Source organism: Sciurus vulgaris (genome assembly GCF_902686455.1).
Source record: "Sciurus vulgaris genome assembly, chromosome: 5".
Classification (NCBI taxonomy): domain Eukaryota; kingdom Metazoa; phylum Chordata; class Mammalia; order Rodentia; family Sciuridae; genus Sciurus; species Sciurus vulgaris.
The window spans coordinates 168,143,886-168,167,968 of NC_136465.1; the positions used below are offsets into that span (position 1 = coordinate 168,143,886).

The 24,083-nt window shown below is 47.1% G+C and overlaps 1 protein-coding gene across 4 annotated transcripts in view; it reads right to left on the reverse strand.

The window, feature by feature from the left end:
- The window catches only part of LARGE1 (LARGE xylosyl- and glucuronyltransferase 1), a 493,033-nt gene extending 484,103 nt beyond the window's left edge, over positions 1-8,930 (reverse strand). The window contains exons 1-2 of one of the 4 annotated variants that reach the window (XM_079141608.1): positions 6,150-6,690; positions 3,607-3,713 (exon numbers count right to left, since the gene is read on the reverse strand). Coding sequence is in view for 1 of the 4 variants with exons in the window: in XM_079141602.1 (XP_078997728.1) it covers positions 8,614-8,891 (278 nt within the window). In the remaining 3 variants the exon portion in view is untranslated. Of the gene's footprint in view, positions 1-3,606; positions 3,717-6,149; positions 6,691-8,613 lie in introns of those variants that run through there. The other 3 variants (XM_079141607.1, XM_079141602.1, XM_079141604.1) reach the window with 3 other exon arrangements.
- Positions 8,931-24,083: the final 15,153 nt, after the last annotated feature.

Below are 24,083 nucleotides of genomic sequence, written 5' to 3' on the forward strand. Positions count from 1 at the left end.
TTCTCAGAGGGGCAATGTGAGAGTGGGTAAGGGACTCCTATACATAGGGAGTTATGATTTTTCCCTCCATAAAGAACAGTTAAATAACTGATCTGCCAAGAGTAAGTAAAGTGACCCCATGTGACAGGTTAGCAGTTGAGACCGTTTACATTTCCTGTACTTCTTTCTGTAAAAGTTCTAAATTGGTCTCCTCAGTAGATAAACCAAGAGGGTTATTTCTTAAAACTTTTCAGTTTATGTCTGGAAAGTCCTTGGCTGTGACAAACAGATGAGGGTCCCAAAAGTGTCCATCATGATTATATTAATCAAATAATTTCAAATATAATAAAGGAACTAGCAATTAAAAGGAGGCTTGCAATAAATCCCTTTTGTAAAATAAAAATCATTTTGTCCTCAAATAATTACTTATCTTAAATCACTTGGTTTTAAGATCAGATTTCATATGCCAAGTCTCTTAGAGTGCTCCCAAACTTAGTTTCAATATTAAAACGATAATGCAACACACCTTGGAGTACATTGCACGTACTCCAAATCTGTTCCTTCTGCTGGGCAATGCCCTCCACCCTCAGGAGGCCAGTGGTGGTGAAGAGCCACCTTAGAAGCAACTCACAAACTGGGAGACACAGAAAGAAGTCATTTGCATTCTTCCTGACTTGTACTTCAACACAATGGTTCTTCTGCTCCATTTTCCTTCATTTGCTCTCTCCCTTCATATTTACCCAACAGCTCCCCTACAAGGTCAAATGAAAGGGTGTCCCAACCAAGTTACAATCCAGGCTTTGCAAAATCTTGAAGCATCAACTCAGTTTGTATCCACTTAATTTTGAAACAATTAAAATGGTCAACTTTCTTTTTCTTTTTTCTTTCTTTCTTCTTTTTTTTTTTTTAATCACAAACCACTTCATTCTCAAGTGGCAACTCAGGAATAGTGCAACATTCCAGAGTCAACAGGTTTCCCCAGTCTGAAGAAAGCCCGCAAGGCTAGCAGCCTAGGTGTGAATGGCCTCCTAGGTGTGAACAGCCTCCTATAAGGGAGGGTTCCAATGCAGTCTGCACCATGCAGAGGGAACAGCCCACACAGTAAAGGCCGCAATGCTTTATATTGCAAGGTAAAGCACATCTTTGAACTGGTCAGAGCCAGAAAGCTAAACCCTAAGGAGTAGTCTGAGCTTTGTCCTTACCTGGCTCAGGTAAGCTCTTTCCCTCGCCAAGCCTCTAAATTCCTAGTAGTAGACAAATAATGCTCTACTTATATAGACAGTGCCTGAAAAGTCCAGAGATGTCAAGAAGTGTTCTAAGGCCACAGAGCAAGTTAGCATAGGATGAAGCAAGACCGTCCCCAGATCTCCTGGTTTTACTTAAACCACCCTGTCTTCTACTCCACCAAGGGGCAAAGCAAGCATGTCAGCAAGAGCACTTTCAAATTTTACCTCCTCTGTCCTGAAAAATTCATTTCTGAAAAATTCAATACAGGAGATCCTGGTGACCACGGTTGTAACAGATTTTCCATTAGCTCCCCTATCCTCCAGGCAGTTACACTGTTGCCTATATTCCTCACCATAGCCAGTCAGCTGTCTACATGGCTCTGGGTTCTGTACCTCAGGATTCAACCACCTCCGATGGAAAATCATTCAGGAAAAGAACTGTTGTCTATACAGAACAGGTTGACCTTTTTTGTTTTCCTTGACACTGTTCCCTAAGCATAGCATTTACATTATATTAGGTATTTTAGGTAATCTAGAGATAATTTAAAGTATAAGGGAGGAGTGCAAAGGTTAGATGCAGATACTATGCCACTTTAATAAGGAACCTGGGCGTATGTGAGCTTGGCCTCTGCGGGGACATCCTAGAAGCAACCCCCCAAGATGCTGAGGCTAAGGGATGGATGCCTATGGTTCCCCATCCTACAAAACACACACGTATACACCCATGCGCGCACAGGCGCACGTGCACACACATACTTCTATTCTCAATATTATAAATCTCTTCCTTTGCAACAGCAAAGAAAGTTTAGGTCAGAACTGAAATGATTACAACGTAAGAACCTTGTTCAAGTATTAAATGCGACTGTAACTCCATCCGGAAACAAATTCGACAAAATGGAATTTGTTCTCCCAGGAAAGGGTTTTGTTTTTTTCCCCCATACTACATCATTTGTCAAGTAACATTGTCATTTTTCCCACTGCTGCATAATCACATAATGAAAGCCCCACGTGTAATTCGTGTACACAAGAGGGCAGACTTAGGTTGATGGGCACCCTTTATTTGCATTGCTAATAGTTTTTGAAAGAACAGGCAAAATGCTATATGTAGAAGGATGATGGACAAAAAAAAAAAAAAAGAAATAGAAAAATCTTTTTCTGTATTTAATAACAATGTGGGATAATCAACTAGCATTCTGGGATCTTATTCAGCAACCATTCCTGCTGCCACCATTTGAATCTATAGAGCATGAAGCTCCGGCACAGTCCTTAGCATGAAATTCTATCACAGTCTCGCCCTGCTAGCACCAAGCTTGCCTCTTCTGGCACATTTCACCTTTCACTCACACTAACTACCACACACACTGCACTCATTGTCGTTCCCATGCTCTCTGTCTACCTGGGACTTCCTTCCTTCCTTCCTACTATCCTGGCAAGCTCAAAGTCATCCTTTGAACAAACCGGCATGTTATTACTTAGCTCACAGCAATAGCTCAATATCTGCCTCCCCCAAAAGACCAGAAGCTAAATGCAGAACTGCTATAACCACAGAACAGCACGTGGCACCTGCCACAAAGTAAATGTTCACTTAATGTTAAATTAAAAGGAGAAATGTCTTCTCAAATATATTTAACAAACTGGCTTCTGCCTCTCACTCACCAAATGTTAAAGTTACCAAGAGATACTGAGAACCTCTCAATGTCAAATACTCCGGAGTGGAATAGGGATGCCTTGGGAACAACAGCAGCGTCTGTGAGGGGGCTGTGTCCCCAAGGTGCATCAATTGCAGGGGCCTGGAGCTCTTGGTCCCTTGGGTCACATGCCTACAAACCTGTATTGCTCCCTCCTCTCAGAGACTCTCTGGTCACAAACATAGCTTCACCTGGATTATGGACCCCCAAAGAAGGCCAGCATGAACATTTTTCTCTACCTCTGTTGTCTCTCTTGCCTCAAATTCACAAGAGTTCATTCATGCTTTAGGACCACAGAATATATCCCTCCAGGATCAATTTTCACCAGTCAAGGCTCAATGGCAAATGCACTGGTATTTTCCTGCTCCAATCTCTTACCCCTTGGCTATATTGCACCTACGAGAATCAACCTACAAAGCCTCAATAGTAGAAATAAAGCTTTATGCTGGCCATTTTTCCTAGAGCACCATAATAGCTCCCCTTAAACTACCTAACTACGTGCTATACAGATGAGCAAAGATTCACACAGTCTAAGAGATTCCAGAGTTCAAGAAAATGAAATAACTCATGCAGGTTTGTGGGTTCCAAACAATGAACTTCTATATGTTCAGCTGGACCTTTTAGAATGCTGTAAGAGCTAAATCTTGGTGACATTTGCCTTTTGTGTGTCAGTATTCTGAAATGAGCAGTCATTTCTAGATTCTACGTCTTACCTTTCGTGTCTTCCCACCTCTGGGGTCAGCTTTGATAAGAGGCGGTTATTGTGGGGAGGCAGGGGCAATAGGGCTTTGTCCTTCAGGGAACCAATTATCTTCTAATTCTGCTGTAAGAATCAGACACTAATGATTTAACAGTGTTAAAAGTACAGAACACATCTCAGATACAAGTGCAAGCATACCACCAAATGTTAACATCTGCATAAGATATGTACTCATAAAAGGAAGACAGCAAGAAAGTTTAAGTTTGATAGGGTTGATTTTAGGGACGTTTTGCAGTACTGTGATTTTATGAAGACCGTGCGGGCTACATAGTCAGAAAACTACGTTCTGATCACAAATAGGGAATTTAAAGTCAGCATAATTCAACGTCCAAAGGATAGACTTTTCAGGAGATTTCACCTTCCCAAAACGCATAGCCCTTATACACTTAGAAGCAATAAATGAGTCTTTCAGAATTTCACAAAACACTTTGCAGTTAACTAGTTCTAAGTTGTCCAAATGACACTTCAGATGTGAGAGGCCTATTGTTGAAGCGTTCAGAATCCATTCATTAGTGCCTAGCGGGGGACAAAAAGTTAGGTTCATGAGTGTAGATAAGCTAACATCAGTCCCTGTGCTTTCTTCTTTGGCAGTGGAATAGAAAACCAGTCCCCCCTAGTGTCCTGTAGGTGGCTAAAGGATGGAGACACTACAGGACACACCCTCCTGCCTTCTATCAACTTTAAAAGGACAGGTCAGGAATCAAAAACCAAGGGAACCCCTGACAACCTGCTCAAGAGACAGAAACACTTCCAAAACCAATGATGAGGTGAAAAAACCCTTTTATTTCCAAGAGCCTTCCAGTTGTGGTTTAAAGCTAAAGGAATCTGAATTATCTTACCTCAAATCCTGGTCCATGACCTGGCCCATTCTTTTAGCAGACAGGACCTATACTTGCTGGCAGCTGCTGCTCACTCCAGACCTCTAAGATTCTTAGAAACCTCTCTATTCTACTAGGGGGATTTGTCACCACAAAGATCTAAATCGTTTGCTTCCTTCCTGGAATAGAATTAACAGGGCCAAGCTTGATAAATATGTGTTCTCCCCAAGCAATTTTCACTAAAGTAGAGCACTCTTGAAAACCAGAGGTACTTAAGAGATGTGTGAAAACCTAAAGCAGGTTTCTTTAGCTCCCCCAACTCAGTGAGGCCCCAGCATGCCAGTGAGTAATCCATTCATGTCACCCATTTGTGAGAGATGAAAAAGAAACCACCACTGTTCTTTTCCTAATTTAGAACCTGCCCTTATCTTCAGTCTATCAAAGCTGATCCTGAGGTGGGAAGACAGGAGAGGTAAGGAGGAAGATTAGCCTGAGGTGACTGCCTCCACCGAGTGAATAAGCACTTTGGGTCTCCACCTGTGTCAGAGGGAGAAGGAGTTACATTTAGGTGAAGCTGAAGGACGCCCCCACCCGCCCCCACCCTGAATCCCCTTGAAGGAAGCAGAAGCCCAGGTTCTCTCTCTCGGGGCACTTATGTAAGACCCTGTAAAACTTCCTGTGACATTCACAGAAAATGTAAGCCGCTCTTTTGCTCCCTCAGGAGATCATTTTAATGGACTGAGTGACAAAATTCACAGATTCGGAATTCAGCAGAAACCTGCTCGACCGAAGTACATCAGCACAGGGACAGAAAAAATCCATCCCCATTAAACAGGGTCACCCGGGGGATGGATTGAGTGTGTGAGAGACAATCTGTTCCCTCCGAAGTGACCCATTTAAAATCTGATTGTTCCTTGGGAAGCTCATAGGTTTAATAAATTTGAAACAGGCAAGGACAGGCTTATAGAACCGAGGTTCTTTAAAAGGGACGTTTAGAAGAAGATAATAAAGCAAGGAACAAAATAAGGAGGATGCGCAAACTTTGGAATCCTCACTCCCACCTTCAAGGGTGACATTTACAGAAATACCTGGACCACTATACCCTGATCACTCATTACAAGCAGCTTTGTCTAACACGACTTCCAATGCTCCTTGGGTTTTCGCCTACAGATACTGTTGCCAACCACACACTCTGCCCTAAAGAGAGACTTGCAAACTGTGACGGCTCACCCCCAAATTGGTCTCTCTGCAACAAGGAGCAAACAAAGTTTACAGCATCATCCCTGGGAAGGTAGGTGAACAGCACAAAGAGCGACCAGTCCAAACATAACAGGCTCCCCAAAGCACAGAAGCTCAGTCAACAAGCCCAGGCAAGGGGCTACAGGGCGGAACACATCTCTTGGTGTTAACGGGAAACTTCCTGGCTTGCTCTCCATCAGCAGCCTGTTTGCCTCCGAGCCTGGCAGGCCCTGAGGTAAGTCCCGGGACATCAGAGACTAGGGTTTTCCACCTCTAGTCTCTCCATGGTTCCCAGCCCAAGCAACAGAGGGTTTGACGGCCTGCCTTCCTCTCCGCCGGCATCCCAAGCACAGGGGGTACCAGCCACAGGTTCAGAGAACTTGTCCAGCGTTGCTCACCAGAGCGCCCCCGTCGCTCACTTGCATCCCAGAGCTCTTACCTTGGCCGTGACTGCCCCCAAGCAGAGGGAGACCGCGGAAGAGCTGGGTGGCGTGGAGATGCTGCCGCCTACTAGCCTCAGGCAGTCCAGGTCCGGGTCCAGGCAGGTGCTGCCCTAGTCGCAGTGGCGGCGCCAAGCGCAGACTTTGGGACAGCCCGGGGTTCAAAACGCCACAGAGAAGGTCCGGATTGCCCAGGCTGAGCACTGTCCCTTCCTCTTCCTTCCGGGCCGCTGCCTGGAGCAGCTCTCTGCCCCGAGCACTCTTCCAAGCCAGGGGCGCCCCGCATGAGCAGGGGCCTGGGTCCGCCTCGGGCTGAGTCCCGGGGGCGGCCGCCGGGGCCGGCTCCACCTCTCACTCTTCCTGCTTCGCCCCTTCAGGGCAGGGCCTGCCCGCTACCGACCGGGAGAGGTGAGCGTGGCCGCGCCCCCAGCTTCGGCCGCCCCAGCTCCGCGCAGCGGCGGGGCAGAGGCAGCCGGACCCGGCCGGGCCGGGCGCCGAGCGCGGCGGCCGGCGGGGGGGGCTGCAGCCAACCGTGGCGCCTCCTCCCCCCGGGCCTGCGCCGCCCGCCCGCGGCTTCACGAGAAGAAGGCGCTGGAGAGGGCCTCGCCCCGGCCTGGGGCGCGGGGCCCGGGGCGCGGGGCCGGGGGTGGCGCTCCGGGAAGGTCACAGGAGCGGAGGCGCGGCGAGCGGAGCGCAGCACGGTGGGTGCGGGGAGCCGGGGAGGGCGGCCCCCGCCGCCAGGAGCGCTCGCCGACCTCGGCCGCCGCTGCCTCCGAGGAACGCCGGCTTCCCGGAGCGCCCGGCACTCGGAGCTGAGCGGCCGCTGCAGCCGCCGGCGGCAGCCGGGCGCCGCTGGCCGGAGCCGGCGCGCGATCCGCGATCCCCGCCTCCCTCCTGCGCCCGGCAAGCCGGGGCCGCCGCGCGGGGGCCGGCGGGGGGGCGCGCTGGCGGGCTCTGGGGTCCGGGCTCGGGGCTGGCCCCGCCACCACGCGTGCCCTGAGCGCCGGGCTCGCTCAGCAGCTGCAGTGACTGTGTGTCTGTGTCATGTCTGTGCAGCTGGGGGGGACCGCGAGCCGGGCCGGGTTCCGAGTGGGGGCGGGGCCGGAGCCCGCCTCGGTGCCCGCCCCCAACCCCGTGACCACCCGGCCGACCAATGGACAGCGCCGCTGCGGAGGGACCCAGCGCCCACCCTCGCCCGGTCTCCGCCCCCCGACCAGGCTCCTCCCTCCTGCTTCTTCGGCTGCCTGGCACGCAGGCAGAAGCAACACCCGGAGCCGGGATCCCGGGCGGGATCGCGATGAAAGGGTGCTGGCTGGGAGCTCCCCGCCCTTCTCCCCCCACCCGGGCCGCTCCCGGCCGCCTCGGGCTTGGCGTGCCTCACGGAAAGAGGGGGAAGGGAAGCGGGACGGGTCCGCAGCTGCCGCTGTAGAGACGCTCACAGGCTGGCCGGACGGTGCAGACTGCCCACCCCCGTTTATAAAACAGCCGTCGTGGAAAGTAGGAAGTTTTCCCCCTCCACCTTCTACTGGGGCCGCGTTTCTCTTGGAGGTGGGCAGGGCATGGGGCAGTCAGCGGGGAGCCTTATTGGAGGGCTCTGACAGCATCCTTTTGGGCTTTGTACACAAGAATCCTGTCCGAGGCTCCCTGTTCTTTGGGGAAAACTGCATTTCCGTGCTCCCCCCAACACACACACTCACACACTCACACACGCCGCCCTCCCCATTCTGATTTTATTCTTGATCTTTCCCTCCTGGTACAAGAATGCAACATCCCATTGAATGGACTTCCAGCCTCCCAGTCCTAAGGACGAGGGTGGTGGTGCCGAGTCTTCCCGAGCCACGGAAGGAGTGGGTGGCATTGGTAGGGGCAAAGGGGGAGAGGGTGTGAGAGTGGATGGAAGGAGGGGGACTCCCTCTACAGAAAACCCAGGGAATCGGAAGCAGGGGCAGGGAGAGAAAGAGGACGCAAGGGATGGACAACTCCGACCCAGAGACGGAGCTCCGGGCGCGCAATCCAGCTCCCGGGTTTTTCCACAGCTCGGTCCCAGGGCTTCTGGGGTCCCCTTCCCCCCGGTTCCCCACCTTTGCCGAGCCCCGCGGGCCGCGGGTCTCTGCCTCCCTTCTGGGCGCTTCTCTCTTCGTTCCAGACCTCAGCCTAGGCAGCGGGAAGCCCACCCGAGTTCTTGGAAGGAGCGGGAGAAGAATGGGGCGGAGAGGGGTGCGCAAGAAAAGGCCGCCGAGCCCCCGCTGCCGCGCTGACCACACTCCCTGAGGTCGGGCTGGGGGCCAAGGTCTCCCGAGGTCCGCTCACTGCGCGGCTCAGACCTGACTCCCGCCCGGGTAAACACAGGAGCCCTTGACCCGGCCGGAACCCTTCCCCCATCCCCACCTCTCCAGCCTGGTTAGACCACGACCCCCACCACCACCCGCGCCGGCTCTGCCCCTGCTCGCGAGCGCTGTTTACCTAGTCTCAGCGGCAGACCCAGCCAGACCCCGCCGAGGAGAATGCGAAAGGAAGGTAGCGGTTCCAGCAGCAGCGTCCCCGGCGAAGAAGTAAAAAACGCTGGCTTTGGAGCTTCGAGATAAGTTAACTGCGAAGCCGGGGTCCTGCTGTCTTATCTCTGCGGGGATGAAGCTCACCGTGCGCGTTGCAGGCAGAAGAGATCGTATGTTTTTGATGCCATCACCGTGTCGGAGAAGAACATTATATGATAAAATATCATCTAATATCCTAGAGACCATTAAAGTGTCAAAGTTTAATGCCAAGCCTTTTAGCTCGAAGGCAGCTCAGTTCTTCCTCTGACGTGCAGCTCTGTTCTAGAACGCGCAGAAAACAAGGGGATCATTTTTATTTTTTGCGGGCCGAATGTCCTTCCTACTCTCTTCCTCCTCCCCCACTCCAACCCCCGCCCCGGAACCTGGTAAAGTTAAAGCAAGAATTTGTGCTTTCTTTTTATTTATTGTCTTGCTTCACTTCATTAATGGTGTAAAATGCATTATTACAATACATTAGCATATTAATAAGGGGAAGGAGAGAGACTTGAAATTTACAAGCAAAAAAAGAAATAATTGAATTGCATTAGAAACTAAAAGACAGGCATGTGGGAAAGAAACATCTCCATTATAATTACCATAATCTAGATCTTGGAAAGAAAAAACATGACCATCGTGGGGGAGGGAGCCATATTCAGTGAGATACACTAAGAACGTAATTCATTGTCAGGGGATCTCACAAAACTTACTTCCATTTATCAGTAAGCACCTTGAATACAGAAACGCTTTTCTCTATCAATTCGAGGTTGGAACGTTGAAGTCAGTGGCACGGCTAATGCTCTAAATGGTAAGAATGTTGTGGGGGGAAATATTCCACAGTCTGAATCATCTGGTAAGTTCATATCATGTCAAGCCCCACCCAAGCCCCATTAAAAACTCCTTTGGAAAATTGTAAAGCTTCTCAACTCCCCAGTCCAAGCAACTAAGTTTGGATGTGGCTGCCTAGAAATTATAGCCCTTTGACACAAACAAAGATATAAATGTCTTAAAAGAATTTTGGCTATGGCATAATATAGTACAAGGAATGCAGAATAAAAGATGTAAGGTGATATATCTGTTGTTTCTAAAGAATCAGCACAGGCTTTGCTAAGAATTGAGAAATTCAAAAATATTGCATCCTTTAAATCAATCGTTATTTATTTCTCTCCACACAGTTATTCTACCTGTCCCAGAAGAGATTCTGAAAGGTCTCTTTTTCTTAGGGTCAAGGAAACCTAATCCTAAGAAACCCAAGGACTTAAAACGGCCACTAGGGGGCCCTAAAGTCATCTCTAAAAGGAAGCAGGGAAACCTGTTCTTACCTCTTTTTTTTTTCTTTTTTTTTTCCTGGTCTCATTTTCTGTGTACCTAAAGGAACTGGGATCTAAAAACAAGTTAGAAACAAGGTATGGAGACAAATCAGCGCTTTATTTTAAAAGACCCAAGCCTAATTGTGACTTATGAGTGAAGAATTGCATTTACTAATTTTTTTCTCACCTCCAAAAAAGCAAGAAGAGGAAAAAGAAAAACAAAACACACAACAACAACAGCAAGAAAAGGAGTATTGCCTCCATTGAGAGGACAAGAAAAGGCTCTAATTCTCTTGCCAACCCAAATTCTAGGGCCTACCTACTTTTCTAAGATTAGGGCTTATTTTCTAAATGTCTTGCACGTTCTTTAAGAGCAAGATAATTAGATGATTGAATCTCATGGGGGATATTTAACAACCTGGATGGCAGGGCATCCATCCTCCAACTTGAGTGAACTTAAGTCAGCCATAGAGGCCCGAGTCCACTGGGACTCTGCTAGACCAAGTGTCCATTCCGTGGTGTGCAGTTCTGGCGAGACAGTGATGGTATTGGGAGGAAGGGCAGAGACAGCTAGTGACATAGGGAATGGGGAGAATAGCTGGGTGGGGAGTTACCCAGCAGCTACTGGCCAGCAAGTATGGAAGGTTTGCAGATGCTTAACGGCAATGTGTCAGGACAACCAAATTTCATGTCTGATCCTTCAGAAACCTGCTCAAAATGTTTCTGTAGGCTTCAATACGTAGCAATCAATTTTTCAGGGCTTCGGAATCCCTAGCAGTCACATAAAATCTTCTCCACATCCTACCAGTAAGTAAGGTCAAGATGTTCTTTATAAGGGTCAAGAATCAAACAGCATTCAGGCAACACAGGCAGAAGCCTAATTTCCCTTCAACCGATCCTGGAGAAATATCTGCAAAGGATATTGTATTTGGAATATCAAGTGGAAATTTAAGCACCTGGCATGAAATATTCCTCTGTCATTCAAGCCAAAAATCAAAAGACATTCCTGAGCTAAACAAAATACCTCCATCAGTGCTAAGCAGGGAAGAAGCCACTTGCTAGCAGAGGAATTAAAGAACATTGCAAAAGCCACCAAATCAACACTAATGGAAGTGTGATTTGAACATAATTTAACTGAAAACAAAGCAGAACCTGAATTGAGACATGAAACAGGATGAGAATAAAGTCCTTTGTGGACTGAAACATATTTTACATTTGCATCGTCATGTGCACTAAGAGGCTAGATACAGGTATTCTCAAAATAACGTTATTAACTTCCGGAAGACTTGCCACTGCAGACCTCGGAGGCAGCTAATTAGAACAGATTTGGCTCTAGACGGAGGGACCCATTGTCTTTAGGAGAGAGGGCGTATTCACTCACTGTCTGTGACAGTCCATCAGAGTCAAGCCTTGTCAGGTACAAAGCTCCCAAATCGCCTTATGAGAAAAGATTGAGCAAGGAAGGCAGAACCCCTCTGAAGACAGGAAACTGGGTGCTGAAGAGGTCCACATAAAAGGAGCTGCTTTTCTCCTCGGGTCCCGGCCCTGATGAAGGAAAGAAACCTCCAGCAACTGGATAAAAGATAAAAAAAAAAATTTAAACATGGGCAAAGCCACCAAAATCCTGAAATACTGAAATATAAGATGAGAGCATTTCAGAAGAAATAAAAATGATAGCATATTCCTCTTAGAGCTTTTAAGTTCCCTATTTAAGAGAACTAGCCAGCAGGCCATCTCGTGTGCCGACAGATCTGCTGGGCAACTTGTTGAAATGCAGACCTGCTGACTCGGGAGGTCTGAGGTGGGCCTGCGTTTGCTTTTCTAACAAGCTCCTGCCCATGGACCACATCTCCAGCAGGATGTGGAAGACATTTCTTGGTAAGCTGGCTTCCTTTCTCCCCTTTCCTATGCCTCGGAGACAAGATGTGGGAACAGGAAGCTTATTTGGGAGGTGATTGCAGAAAGTAGAGAGCAATGATCTGAATGTCCCCCGACATTCACGTATTGAGGCCTAATCCCCAGTGAGACAGAGTTCAGAGGTGGAGCCCGTGAGAGGGGACCAAGCCATGAGGAAGGAGCCACGCAGGTAGGAATAGGTGCCCGCACAGAAGGGTCTGTGGGCAGGGTCCACTTTCTTTGGCTCCTCTGCTGTGTGAGGACACAGGATGCCCCTTCTGGCCTTCTGCCTTCTACCATGTGAGGAAACGGCTCACCCCTCTGCCCAGCGAACAGCAGGAAGGCCCTCACCAGACACCGAGTCGCCCCAGCACCTTGATCTTGGACTTCCCGGTCTCCGTGAATTTATGTCTTTATGAATGACCTCTCCTGAGATGTTTGGTTAAAGCACCACAGATGAACCAAGACCCAGAGTGAGGAGCTGAGGGAATGACATAGGGAAGGGAGGCGGGCTAAAGGGCCAGGGAATGAGTGGTCAGGGTAAGTCAGTTCTGAGAGAGGCTCTGAGAGACGGTGCAGAACAGCACTGTCCCAGAGAACTTTCCACGCGATGGAAATGCTCTATGCCCACGCCGTCCCACACAGTAGCCACTTGGTGCACGTGACTGTTGTATATTTGAAATGAAGCTATTGTGGCTGAATGCTGTGAATTGTATCTACTGTAAATTGATTTAAATTAAAATAACCACATATGGCCAGTGGCTACTGTGCTGGGCACTGTGGATACAGAACATAAGTCAGAACTGTCCCCACTGGGTCAGGAAACCTAGAAGAGTGTTTATCCACCAATTTCCTTCATCTGTTAACAGCCGCTCCTGGGAACTGGCAGACTCCTTGTCCTCGGTTCTCCTGTAGCCAGAGGATAGATAGCTTCAGCAGAGAGCTGCAGGCGCTGAAGGGGAAGCCTTCTCCACGCATAGGAACTGCCCAGAGGTGGGAGTCGTCACCATGGGGAGCCTAGGAGAGTGAGCACATTTGCTCAAGGAATCCTGGTCTTATTTTGGACCTGACCTATCTGCAGTTACAGGAAGGGATCCTAAACAGCATAAAACTCAATGCATCCCACATCCCTGACCGCTAGCACGGGTTCAAGGCTGAGGACACAACCCAGACTGGTTCAGTCGAGGTGGATCTCAGCAATGCTACTCAAAGTGCCCCTTCACCTCCAGGACCATGGGGCACACAGGCACTGCTGCTGCTATTTTGCAATGACAACAGATGAATCTGGCACTGAGGGTAACAGGGCACAGAAGACAGAAAGCACAATCTGTACCACTTGGGAATCCTTAGAGCTGAGTTGCAAATAATAGAACCCCCGACTAACCTGAGGTAATAATTATCTCACATGGTGAGAAATCTCAAGGGAGGCAAGTCTGGGTTCCATACAGCAGCTGAACAGCTGGATTTTCTAAGGACCCAAAGCCTTTTCAGCCTGCCCTCATGCTCCCTCATTATATTGCTTTCCATGTTTGCTCATGGTCACAAGATGGCTGCCATGGCTCCAAACCTCATGTTCTCAAACCAGCATCCAAAGCAGACAGGATGTGCTGGGGAATCTGGAAATCCACTTGAAGCTGGAACCCTGTCCCTCACTCTGCACAAAAGTTAACTCAAAGTAGATTAAAAGACCTAGGAATTAGACCAGAAACTCTGCAACTCTTAGAAGAAAATGCAGGCCCAACATGTCAGCACAGGAAACATCTTCCTTAACAAGACCCGAAAGTACAAAAAATAAAACTAAAAGCAATAGACAGGACACCATCAAAGTAAAAATCTTCTGGACAGCAAAGGAGACAATTAAGAGCGTGAAGAGAGAGTTTACAGAATGGGAGAAGATCTTTGCCACCTGCTCCTCAGGTAGGGCATTAATATCCAGAACACACAAAGAACTAAAAAAAAAAAAAAAAAAAAAAAAAAAAAATACACTCACCCAAAAAGCACATAACCCAATTAATAAGGGAGCAAAAGAACTAAACAGATACTTCTCAAAAAAATTATACAAATGACCAACAAAAATATCTAAAAATGTTCAACATCTCTAGCAATCAGGGAAATGCAAATCAAAACCACATTGAGATTTCCTCTCACTTTAGTCAGAAGGGCAATTATCAAGAATACAAATAATATTAAGTGTTGACAAGGATGTGAGAAAAAAGGTCTACTCATACATTGTTGGTAGGACTGCAAATTAGTGCAACCACTCTGGAAGGCAGTATGGAAATTCCTCAAAAAAAAAAACAAGAAACGGGACCACCATGGGACCCAGCTATTCCATTCCTAGGTATATTTCAAAAGATCTAAAATGAGAATACTATACAGACACAGCCACCTTAATGTTTATAGCAGCTTAACTCACAATAGCTGAACTATGGAACCAACCTAGGTGTCCTTCAAAAGATGAATAGATAAAGAAAATGTTGTATATATTCGCAATGGAGTATTACTCAGCCATGAAAAAGAATGAAATTTTGTCATTTGCTGGTAAATAGATGGAACTGGAAACTATAATGCTAAGTAAAATAAGCCAGACCCAGAAAGTCAAAGGTTGAATGTTTTCTTTGATATAAGTAAAGTAACCTAAAATAAGGGGGAAGAGAAAGATGGGAAAGAGAGAGAGAGAGAGGGAGAGAGAGAGAAAAGAGAAGAGGCGAGGGCAAGGGAGACAGAAGAAACAGGGAGGAAGGATGCCATCAAAATAAAATAAAGATCAGGGGAGTAGAAGAAGGGGACTGAGCCAGAAGGAAGAGGAATAGGCTAAAGAAAAAACCGTGGAATGAATCTGACCTAACTTTTCAATGTACACACATGAATACACTACAGTGAATCTCACCACTATATATATCCACAAGATACTAACTTTTTAAAAAACAAAGAAAATATAAATAAGTAGGTCAGTAGAGGAGAGGAAAGGGAACGGGGAGGCAGGTGGGGAGGGCAAGGCTAAGTGTTGGACACTGAATTGGAGCAAATTATATTCCATGCATTTATGATTAGGTCCAAATGAATCCTAATGTATAACTACTATGTACCAATTAAAAAAAAAAAAAAAAGCAGACAGGATAAAAAAAAAAAAAGGAGGCAGAAAGAGGCTTCTCTTTTATTAAGGTACGTGTCCTTATGACTGACAAGCTAGTCACAGGTCACCTAGAGATGGAGCATTTGGGGGTTTTGGTAGCAAGGGAGAAGTGGCTCTTGGGGTACTCATAGTTCCTGCTCTGAACCCCTTGATGACATCACTGAGTCACTGAATACAGCCAACCCTGAAACTCACCTAACTCTCAACTCCTCATTTTTGTGAGCCAGAAATCCCACCTATCACTGTACCTAATGTCTACAGGTTGGCTGAGTTTCCTCTTGCTTGCATTCAGCATCATCCTGACCAATAGAAACAAACTTTCAGACTCAGCCATTCTCAGTCTCCCTATTCCTGGATGACATTAAGGCAGATCCTGTAGAGAATGGGGGCTCCCTGTGCTTCAGAGAGTGGAAGTCAGCTTGGAGCTCATTCGCTGTTATCTGCCTGGTGGGAACACCTCAGGTCTCCCGTGACCTCCCGCCCTCTCTTCCGCGGGCCTCTTCCTGTGGTTATTCTGCCCAGCTGCCCCTTTCCTCTGACCAAGGGCCTGTGTATTCAGTTCCCTGCTGAATCTGAGTCCCTGCTCCTTGGGCTGGTTCTTCAGTCACCCCCACAACTACCCTGTGACTTCTGCCAGCACTTCCATCGCAGAAGGAGGTACCGCCTGCTTTCAGAACCCTGGCCTCAGCCTCGGTATACCTGATCTGGGAACTGAGGAAGACTTGGAGTTCCCATAACTGTTCCTTGCTGCACCGCGACACGTGGATCTGGGGTTTGGATTTCTGTTATGTTTGGACTGGAGAACATTGTGGTCACAGATTTGGACTGATGATGTCTATGGGGAGGAGACCAATCACGGGGTCCAAGTTAAACTCTGAACACCAAGCCTTGAATTGGTCTCTCTCCTGGGAGATAAGAACATGCCTGGAAGCCAGGGAGGGCCGTTCCCACAGGATTTCCCCAGCCCTGCTAGAAAACCAAAGATTTCTCACCTCAAACTCCCTATATGTCTTAATTTGCTCAGTTGAGAAAATGAAAACCTGTAAGCTCAGCTTTTAGAATCCTGTGGCCCATGGGAAACGTGTTCAAAGGCTGTGGGAGCAGCAGGGAGGGTAGACAGGACAAGATAGGAAGGTGGTTCGAGCCCTGGAGGGTCTTCAGATCCAATTCAGGAGACAAAGCCATTGACTTCTGAGTCGAATGGCTTTGCAGAATTAGACAACTGACAAGAACTGTCACTGAGGAGTCTTGAACGATGTGGAAGAGAGAGGTTACCAGGGTCCCTCTTGCCTGTGGAAGCCTTTAAAAGGGAGAGGGCTCATGTGTCCAAGGTTTGTCAAAATTTGGCCACAGAGGAAGAGAAGGAGTTCTAGGCTTTGAGGAGCAGGAAGCTGTTAAGCAGAAGATGAGAACAGCTAAGGTGAAGTATTTACGTAAGAGATCAGAGTCTAGAAAGCTAAGTGAGGGCCTAGAATTATTTGACAAGCAGTATCTGAATTCCTGCTGTGTCGGTTACTATGCTAATCATTGAGGAGTTTAATAAAAATGCAGTCCTTGTTCTTTTAGAAGCTCATATTCAAGTAGTTTGGAAAATTCTTAATGATTCATGGACTTCATTCACTGTTACTTCTCAATTACCAAACCCTGTCCATCCCACCCTCAAAATACCTTTGAAACCCATGGCTTCTGCTCCATCCGAGTTGTGACTGCCTTAGCTTAGCTCCTTTTCTCTCACCTATAATATTTCAAACCAGCCTGCCCATCTGCAGCCTCCCACACTCACCTTTTCTCATTTTTAAGTGCTAAGCAAACTGCTTCCACAAAGTCAACCTGAGCATTTTTCTTATTAACTTTTGCTTCTTTCTTATTTGTTCTCCTTTTCCAAAAAAATATCGATGATTCCAGTTTGGCTCTCCTAGGTGGGAATCCGGGACACTAGCCCCAGACTAGCATTTGCAGGGTGTCTAGAAGATGGCGCACCACTAGGTTCCGGGATAGGATTCCTGCAGAGGCTCCAGAAAGCAGAGCCAGGAGAGAACCCGCAGTCCAGATGCCTTGAATAAAGCATTTGGGGTGGAGTGGAGAAGAAAGCTTAAGTAGCGACTCACCAGGACTTGCCGCGGCAAGGCACGTCCCAGTAGCTCATTTAATCATTTTGTAGCTACTCTTGGCTCATCATTGTGGCCACTTTCCAGGACGACCAGGATAGCAAGGACAGAAAGCAGTCAGATAACTTACCAAAGTTCACACAGTTGGTAACGGCAGGACTGGAATCTGAACATGAGCAGCTTATTTCTAGATTTGTGCTCTTAGTCACCATGCAATGTTGCCCCTATAAAGTATCATCCCAGAACAAATGAAGGAGAAGGGTAGGAGGTGACTTTGGAGAGACACTGATGAGCCACTAGCACAAAACTCAAGGGCTTTTTAAAGGTAGTTCACAACCTTGACGTGATTGGTGGTTGGAGAGAGAGTGGATAAAGATGCAGAGCGATTTACGTTTTTGTCCTTATTCACCTGACGCATGTGTCATTCACCATCTCATGATTTATATCCCCTAGTCATTGACAAGTGCCTCGTCTTTTAGAGGGCTGCCCAGTTCCTTTCTGTATCACAGATCCAACCTCCCATATGTTCCATTCTGCTTCATTCTGCTTCCTGCTTCATTACAGATTTTATTTCCCTGTTTCTAATTAATTTTTCATTCTCTTCTTCCCATCCTTATTTATATCATTCGTTTCCCTTTTAATTTCATTTTCTTTGTCGGGCAATCTTGGCCTTTCTGTTCCGGTTGTATCTGCGTCAAGAACATTTACAAAATCTTTCTTTATTTCCTGTAGTAAATCATTTCAAGGGCATTCTTCTTGCTTGGGGTCTTTAGGATATTCTTCCCTTTCCCTCATTCTTCTGTGTTTCTTACTGACTGCGTTGTTTCCTCTCATTTATCCTCAAATAAGATCAAATCCAAATTCATTAGGCTGATGGATTTCCCTCAGCCCAATTCTCGGAGTGGTATTTTTGAACTATTTTCAGATCTGCAGCTGGACAGAAGGTTGATGTGCACAAGTAGCTCCTGGCCCCGAGCGCCCTCCCTGGCTGGCTGGCACGTGAGCCTTCTCTTTCCCTGCCCTGGCTCTCTGACGCTCTGAACAAGTCAGTGTGTGAAACTGCCACCCCGCGTCCTTCCTCTCCCTGAACTTCCCTGTGGGAACTGTGCCTTCCCACTTCTGCTGGGTCAGGACCTAGAACTCCTGCCACACAAGGCAGGTGGCCAGAGTCATGTCCAAGAGTTTACCCTTGAATGTCAGGTTCCTGCTGCTCCTACTGTCCCCATAAAGGTGGCCATCCCTGAGCTTCTCCATCCCTGGCAGGTGGGCAACTGGGCAGGTGGTGGAAATAATACCTGGCAAGCCCTCTGCTGTGACGCTGTGTCGTGCAGATTCTCTTCATGCGATCACATGGGCGCCGTAGCGAGAAGTCATGAAACGCAGCGTGAGGTTGGCCAAAGCCAGTTCATGCTCCTGAGGTTTGCGGCTTACTCTTCTCTGTGCCTTGGTTCTCGGCCCTTCGTTTATGGGCAACGGCTTCTGAAGGACGCGCTTGATGCTATCTATAATTTTAGTGAAAAGTCCATACTCCAGCTTCCCAGCAGAAGCAGGCTGGAGCTGGACAGGATATGGGAATTCAATGCTGCATCTTCTCTCAGGGACGGTTGTCCACTTCAACAGAGCACAGGAAGACAGACTCGAGCAGGGAGACCACCAAAGCCAGCAGGTTGGCCTGACAGAATCATTACTTCCCAGTGAAACTAATGTGGTCATGAGTTAACTTGGTTCTGCCCAACTTAATACTGAAAGCTAGTCAAAAAGGCCTCCCATGAAGACATTAGAACTTAGTCTAACATTAATTCATTCACTAGGATTCTTTGGGGGCCAACTCTTCCAGACTGGTGTCAATAATGAACAGAAAGGCATGTGCTTCCTCTCCAGGGGAATGTCATCTGGCTGGAGAGACAACACTGAGCAAACAAACCCAAAATAATGTTAAACTGTTAGTTGGGGGAAATGCCACCATAGAAATGGAGGTCCCCTGGAAGAGAACCAGTGCCCGAGCTCAGGTCAGTCTGTGGAGAGGAGGCATTGGGACGGAGGTATAAAGCAGGAGCTGTTGAGCAAGTTGTGAGGACAGAGGGTACTGCAGCTGGAAGGATCAGCCTGTGCAAAGCTGCGCAGCAGGAGAAGTTGGCGTGACCAAGCATCTAAACGAAGGCCAGCGTGGCTGGAGCTCACCAAGCAGGACAGAGAGTCTTGAAGAGAAGAATAGGACATGAACAGCTGTTTAGGGTATTTAGGGGAATCAACAAGAGATGAATAAATGGATTGCCAAGTAGCAGTGTGGTCCCATTGAACTTAGCACGAATTAATGCTGATCCGAGTCAGTACAGTTCTGGGACTTTCTCCAACAATATTCTATCACTCTGTTTTTCTTTCATTTGTGCCTCTGTTCAGGAGATGCGGGAAACCCAGCTTAACCTTTTACCGTGGTCCATCTGGTGTCCTCAACTCTGCATTGCTCTCATCTTTGCCGAGAGACCTACTTAACCTCATCAGGTATCGTAAACCACAGGCTACGACTGGCCCTGTCCTGATCAGGGCGGTCGGGGGTGATGTGAAAACTGGCCATACTTCTTTACTCTCCAGTGAGTTGGTCTGAGTTGCCCTGATAATCCTCCATCTCCCTCCCAGTGGGAATGAGATAGCCTTTCAATAATTGTGGGCTTTCTGGAGCCACCTCTAGTCTACTGAGCCTCCCTCTGGGGAAGCCCACAGCCCATCCCAGGTCACCTTTAGAATAAAAGCATGGTCTCAGTTGACAAACCATTTCCCCCGTGTGTCCAAAGCATCCACCTGGACTTCTTGTTCTGGAAGGCCTCAACCATGAAGCTGATAGCATCTGCATATGACCTCTTTAATCCTCCGAAAAGAACATCTGGGCTGTTTCTTAGAGTCACCTAATCTCTTGTAGTTGCACTTGAAACTAATTTCCTATTGTTCAGACCTTGGTAGAAAACAGATGATTTGGCCACCCCCCTCACTGTGGAGACAATATGCAAGTTACAGAAAATAATTAAATCACCCTTTTCAGTCTCTCTTTTGCCAGGCTAATTTAAATCCCTGAAACCTTTTCTTCTTTCGGTCACATATTTAAACCCCACATGCTTAAAGGGCTTTCAGGGGTGAGTCTTATTACTTACCAGGGTAAAGCTTTCCAAAACAATAAATGCCTCAAGGACAACAATACCTTGCCACTTTATAGCACGTAACTTTTTTTCCCAGTGCCTTCTTTGCACATACATTATCTTATTTTGTCTACTTAATGAGTCTGTGAATTAAGGAGGATGGATGCTGTTTTCTCTCTGGGGAAAAAAGTATAATGAAGCTCAGCCTTGATTTCCTCTAGGATCCAGCTGGACCAGCATGAGGCTTCACCCACCTCACTAAGTCTCCCCAGAGCACCCAGCTGGCTCACTCCTCCAGGATGCCTTAGCCTTTATCAAAGGTCATCCAAGGATAATAATAGCCGACCTTTCCTGAACATTTAACATCTCTCAGACACTGTGCTTCCTAAGTGCTTTTATATGCATTTTATCTTTTTTTCAACCCTCATGACAAAAGATGGTTCTATTATTGTCCTTGCTGTTCGGATGAGTAAAGCAAAAGCTGAGAGAGTGCCAGGCCTCTGCTCTTCCATAGGATGCTGTGCTGCCCAAGGACCGCACGCACGAGTTCTTAGTAGTGAGGACGTTGTCATCCTGTGGAATGTTCCCGTATAATGGCCTTTTCAGAAAAGTTTCAAAATGTGTTACTGACAATGTTATGACTTAGATATGAGGCATCCCCCAAAAGCTCATGTGTAAAACAAAGCAAGAAAGTTTACAGGTGAAATGATTGGGTTTCCAGAGTTATAACCTAATCAATGCATTCATTCACCCGTGTGGATTGACTCAGTGGTAACTGTGGGCAGGTAGGGTGCTGCTGGAGGAGGTCACTGGGGGGTGTGCCTTTGGGGTTTATATCTTGTGCTTGGTGAGCCAAGCTTAGCCTCTCTCTGCTTCCCAATTGCCTTGTCCTGAGCTGCTTTCCCCTCGTGAGCTTCCTCCAGGTCGTTCTGCCTCTCCTCAGGCCCACAGGGGTGGAGTTGGCATCTATGAACTCTGAAACCATGAGCACTAAATAAATTCTCCCTCCTCTAACATTGTTTTTGTCAGATCTTTTGGTCTGAGTGATGAAAGAGCTGACTAAAATAGGCAATAACGCGCTTTCTTCGAGGAAGGATTTGTCGTTCATGTTGGATTTTTGTTTTGTTCTGTGTCGTATCTTTACTTTCAGTAAAATGAAAATATGTGTCAGAGTGAAAATCAGGAAGACTCAGGAGCGAGGCCTGGCTTGGAATGCTGGCTGGGCATCGGGACTTGATGGGTTTACGGCAGCTTTGTCAAGTGCTTGCTTACATGACTTCAAACTTGTTGCTTTATCTCTTAGATCCTTGATTTATGTAATGGTCAAAATAGAGATAATAATAAATTTAGGGATTATCATGAGTTTTGCAGATAACATGTGAAAGTATCATTGTAGGGTTAGTGTCTCTCTCTCTCTCTGTTTCTCTCAACTACTCAGGGGGGAGATCCCCCATTATTTTGCTCTTCATGGGACCAGGGTCCCAAATTCTGATGTGGAAAGTGTAGCAGGATGTATATTCAGCAAAGGCTCTTGATCATGACCAAGACAAATGGACTCTGAATGATTAGGCAGAAGAGGATTGATTTGCCAAATCACTGGGAAGGCTGAAGAAAGGGACTCAAGAGATTGGGAACGATGGCCAAAACCATGCTGGGAGCTGGCCTGACGAGGAAGCTGCCGTGCTGCCACCTGGGCACTGGATTCCAGAGTTGACACCCCTGTACGGAATTTAACTTTTTACAGTAACTCAGATAACACTTCTGCCCGAAGATCTCAACCTGTGTCTAGTGACCCCACCAGAGGGGTGTGCCACACAGAGCCTGCTTCCTGGTGTTGACCCCCGTCCCGTTCAGTGGGTGAAGCCGAGGCCACATGTCTGAACCCAGTCTTCAGAGGAACCTGCAGGATGGAGAATTCAGACCTGTAGCTCGGGAAGGGGGACCTCTGCAGAAGTGGGTGATGTAGATGCTGCCAACACCTGAATGTCTACCACAGGGCAGATATTCCCTCTCGGCACACTCTGGCAGCTCAAGTATGATTGTATGACTTAGTCTGAGCTAGTCAAATGTTTCATCAAGCTTTTGGTGAGAGGGAGGATCAGGTGGGGGTATGAAAGATGGTGGACTGAGGTAGACGTCATCACCCTATGTACATGTATGAGGTACGAATCTACATCATGCACAACCACAGAAACGAAAAGTCGTACCCCATTGTGTATCATGAATCAAGATGCAGTCTGTAAAAATAAACATAAATAAATAAATAATACCAAAAAAATTAAAAAAAGATTTTGACATGTGAGAGAACAAAGCAAACATAAAGCATCATTGAGAGATTGTTCCTGAAGGCCATGGTGCAGTTTAAAATCTGGAGCAGTGACCTTCCACGGATCAAAGTACCCATAAGCATCCTAACCCGACTCTCTGACAAGCATGACCTTTATGGTGGTCTTACCTCCTTAGCTTCCTTTAAAGTCTACATTTTAAAGATTGGTCATCTCCTTTCCATATGTCCTGTGAACTGTGCAGTCACCTTCCAATAACATAACTTTTTGTCTCACGTTTGCAATCAAGAGCGCTTGTTGGTACAGAAATTTGTACTAGCAAGTGGGTTTTAGGCCTCAGTTTACCAATGGGGGAAGGTAACGATCTGCAGTCGGAGCTGTGAGAACCTGGTAGAATAAGGTCACCTCAAATGCTGTGCTCTTCACAGGTGTCGTGAGGGTTCCCCGCCAGAGCAATTCTGGAAGGAATTATTGCAGTTGTCTCAGATTTGGTTTAAATAAGAAATTCAATGGAGTCAAAATTTATTTGATTATTTCACCTCCACTCGCGTAGGATAAAGAGGGAAGAGCTACTGCAACCCTTTTGGTTTGTTAAAGAAACTTCACAAGTATTTGCAGCCTTTACGAAAGGGACAGTGTCACCTAGCATACTAGATTCAGGCAGAAAATCATTAAAACAGCAAGACAATGGCAGGACTCTTAGAGGTTAAAGGTGATTTTCTTAGGCTGCTGGGTTTTACACGATTCCTTTGTTAGGAAAAGATGTTTACATGTACAGCATCATCACACAAAACCGTGTCTTCTTTTCTACAGCTGCAGGAAAAGAGTGGATATTTATCTCCTGATTTTTCTGCAGTTCTCTTTCATCAGAAGTTAGAAAGTCCCCCAGTTTCACCCCTAAGCCATGAGATCACATTGGTTTGCAACAAAAAGGAGAAAAACAAGCTGAGAAGCTTAAAACTTACCACAGAGGCAAGAGGCAGAAAGAAAATGCTGGGAATTGTAAGAATGTTGCCCACGGTGCTGTCTAGCTGACCAGGCAGGATTTCTACCCCACCTGATCTTGCTTATCTTTTAAGGATGGCATGTCGGAAGGCCGAAAGTTCCTCTTCTTGGTGGGCCAGCCAAACCCGTTAGATCAAAGATGGCTGCTTTTATTGTGATCTAACTTCCATACGAAATGGCACAGCCAGGACTGGAAACACCAGACCTTAAGAGGTGGCATCTGAGTTCCCAGGAGTCTCTGCACATTCCAGGAAAAGACATGAATATTCTTCCCCATGGCTAGCCTAGGCCCTCCCTCACTTCTGCTACTCTGTACCCAAGACCTCAACCCTGAGTTGAGAAGTTGGCCTCTGAGCTGAGCTCCTACTTTTCCATTTTTATGCCACAGAATAAGGCTTATGTCCTTGATGCTCAGATTCAGTTTCATTATTGGTTCTATGAAGCCTAACAAAAGAGGAATTCTCTAGGGTCTCTCTTTCCTTAGAAGGGGACAACGAATCTGTTGGTTACAAGGACATTCCATATTTTGTA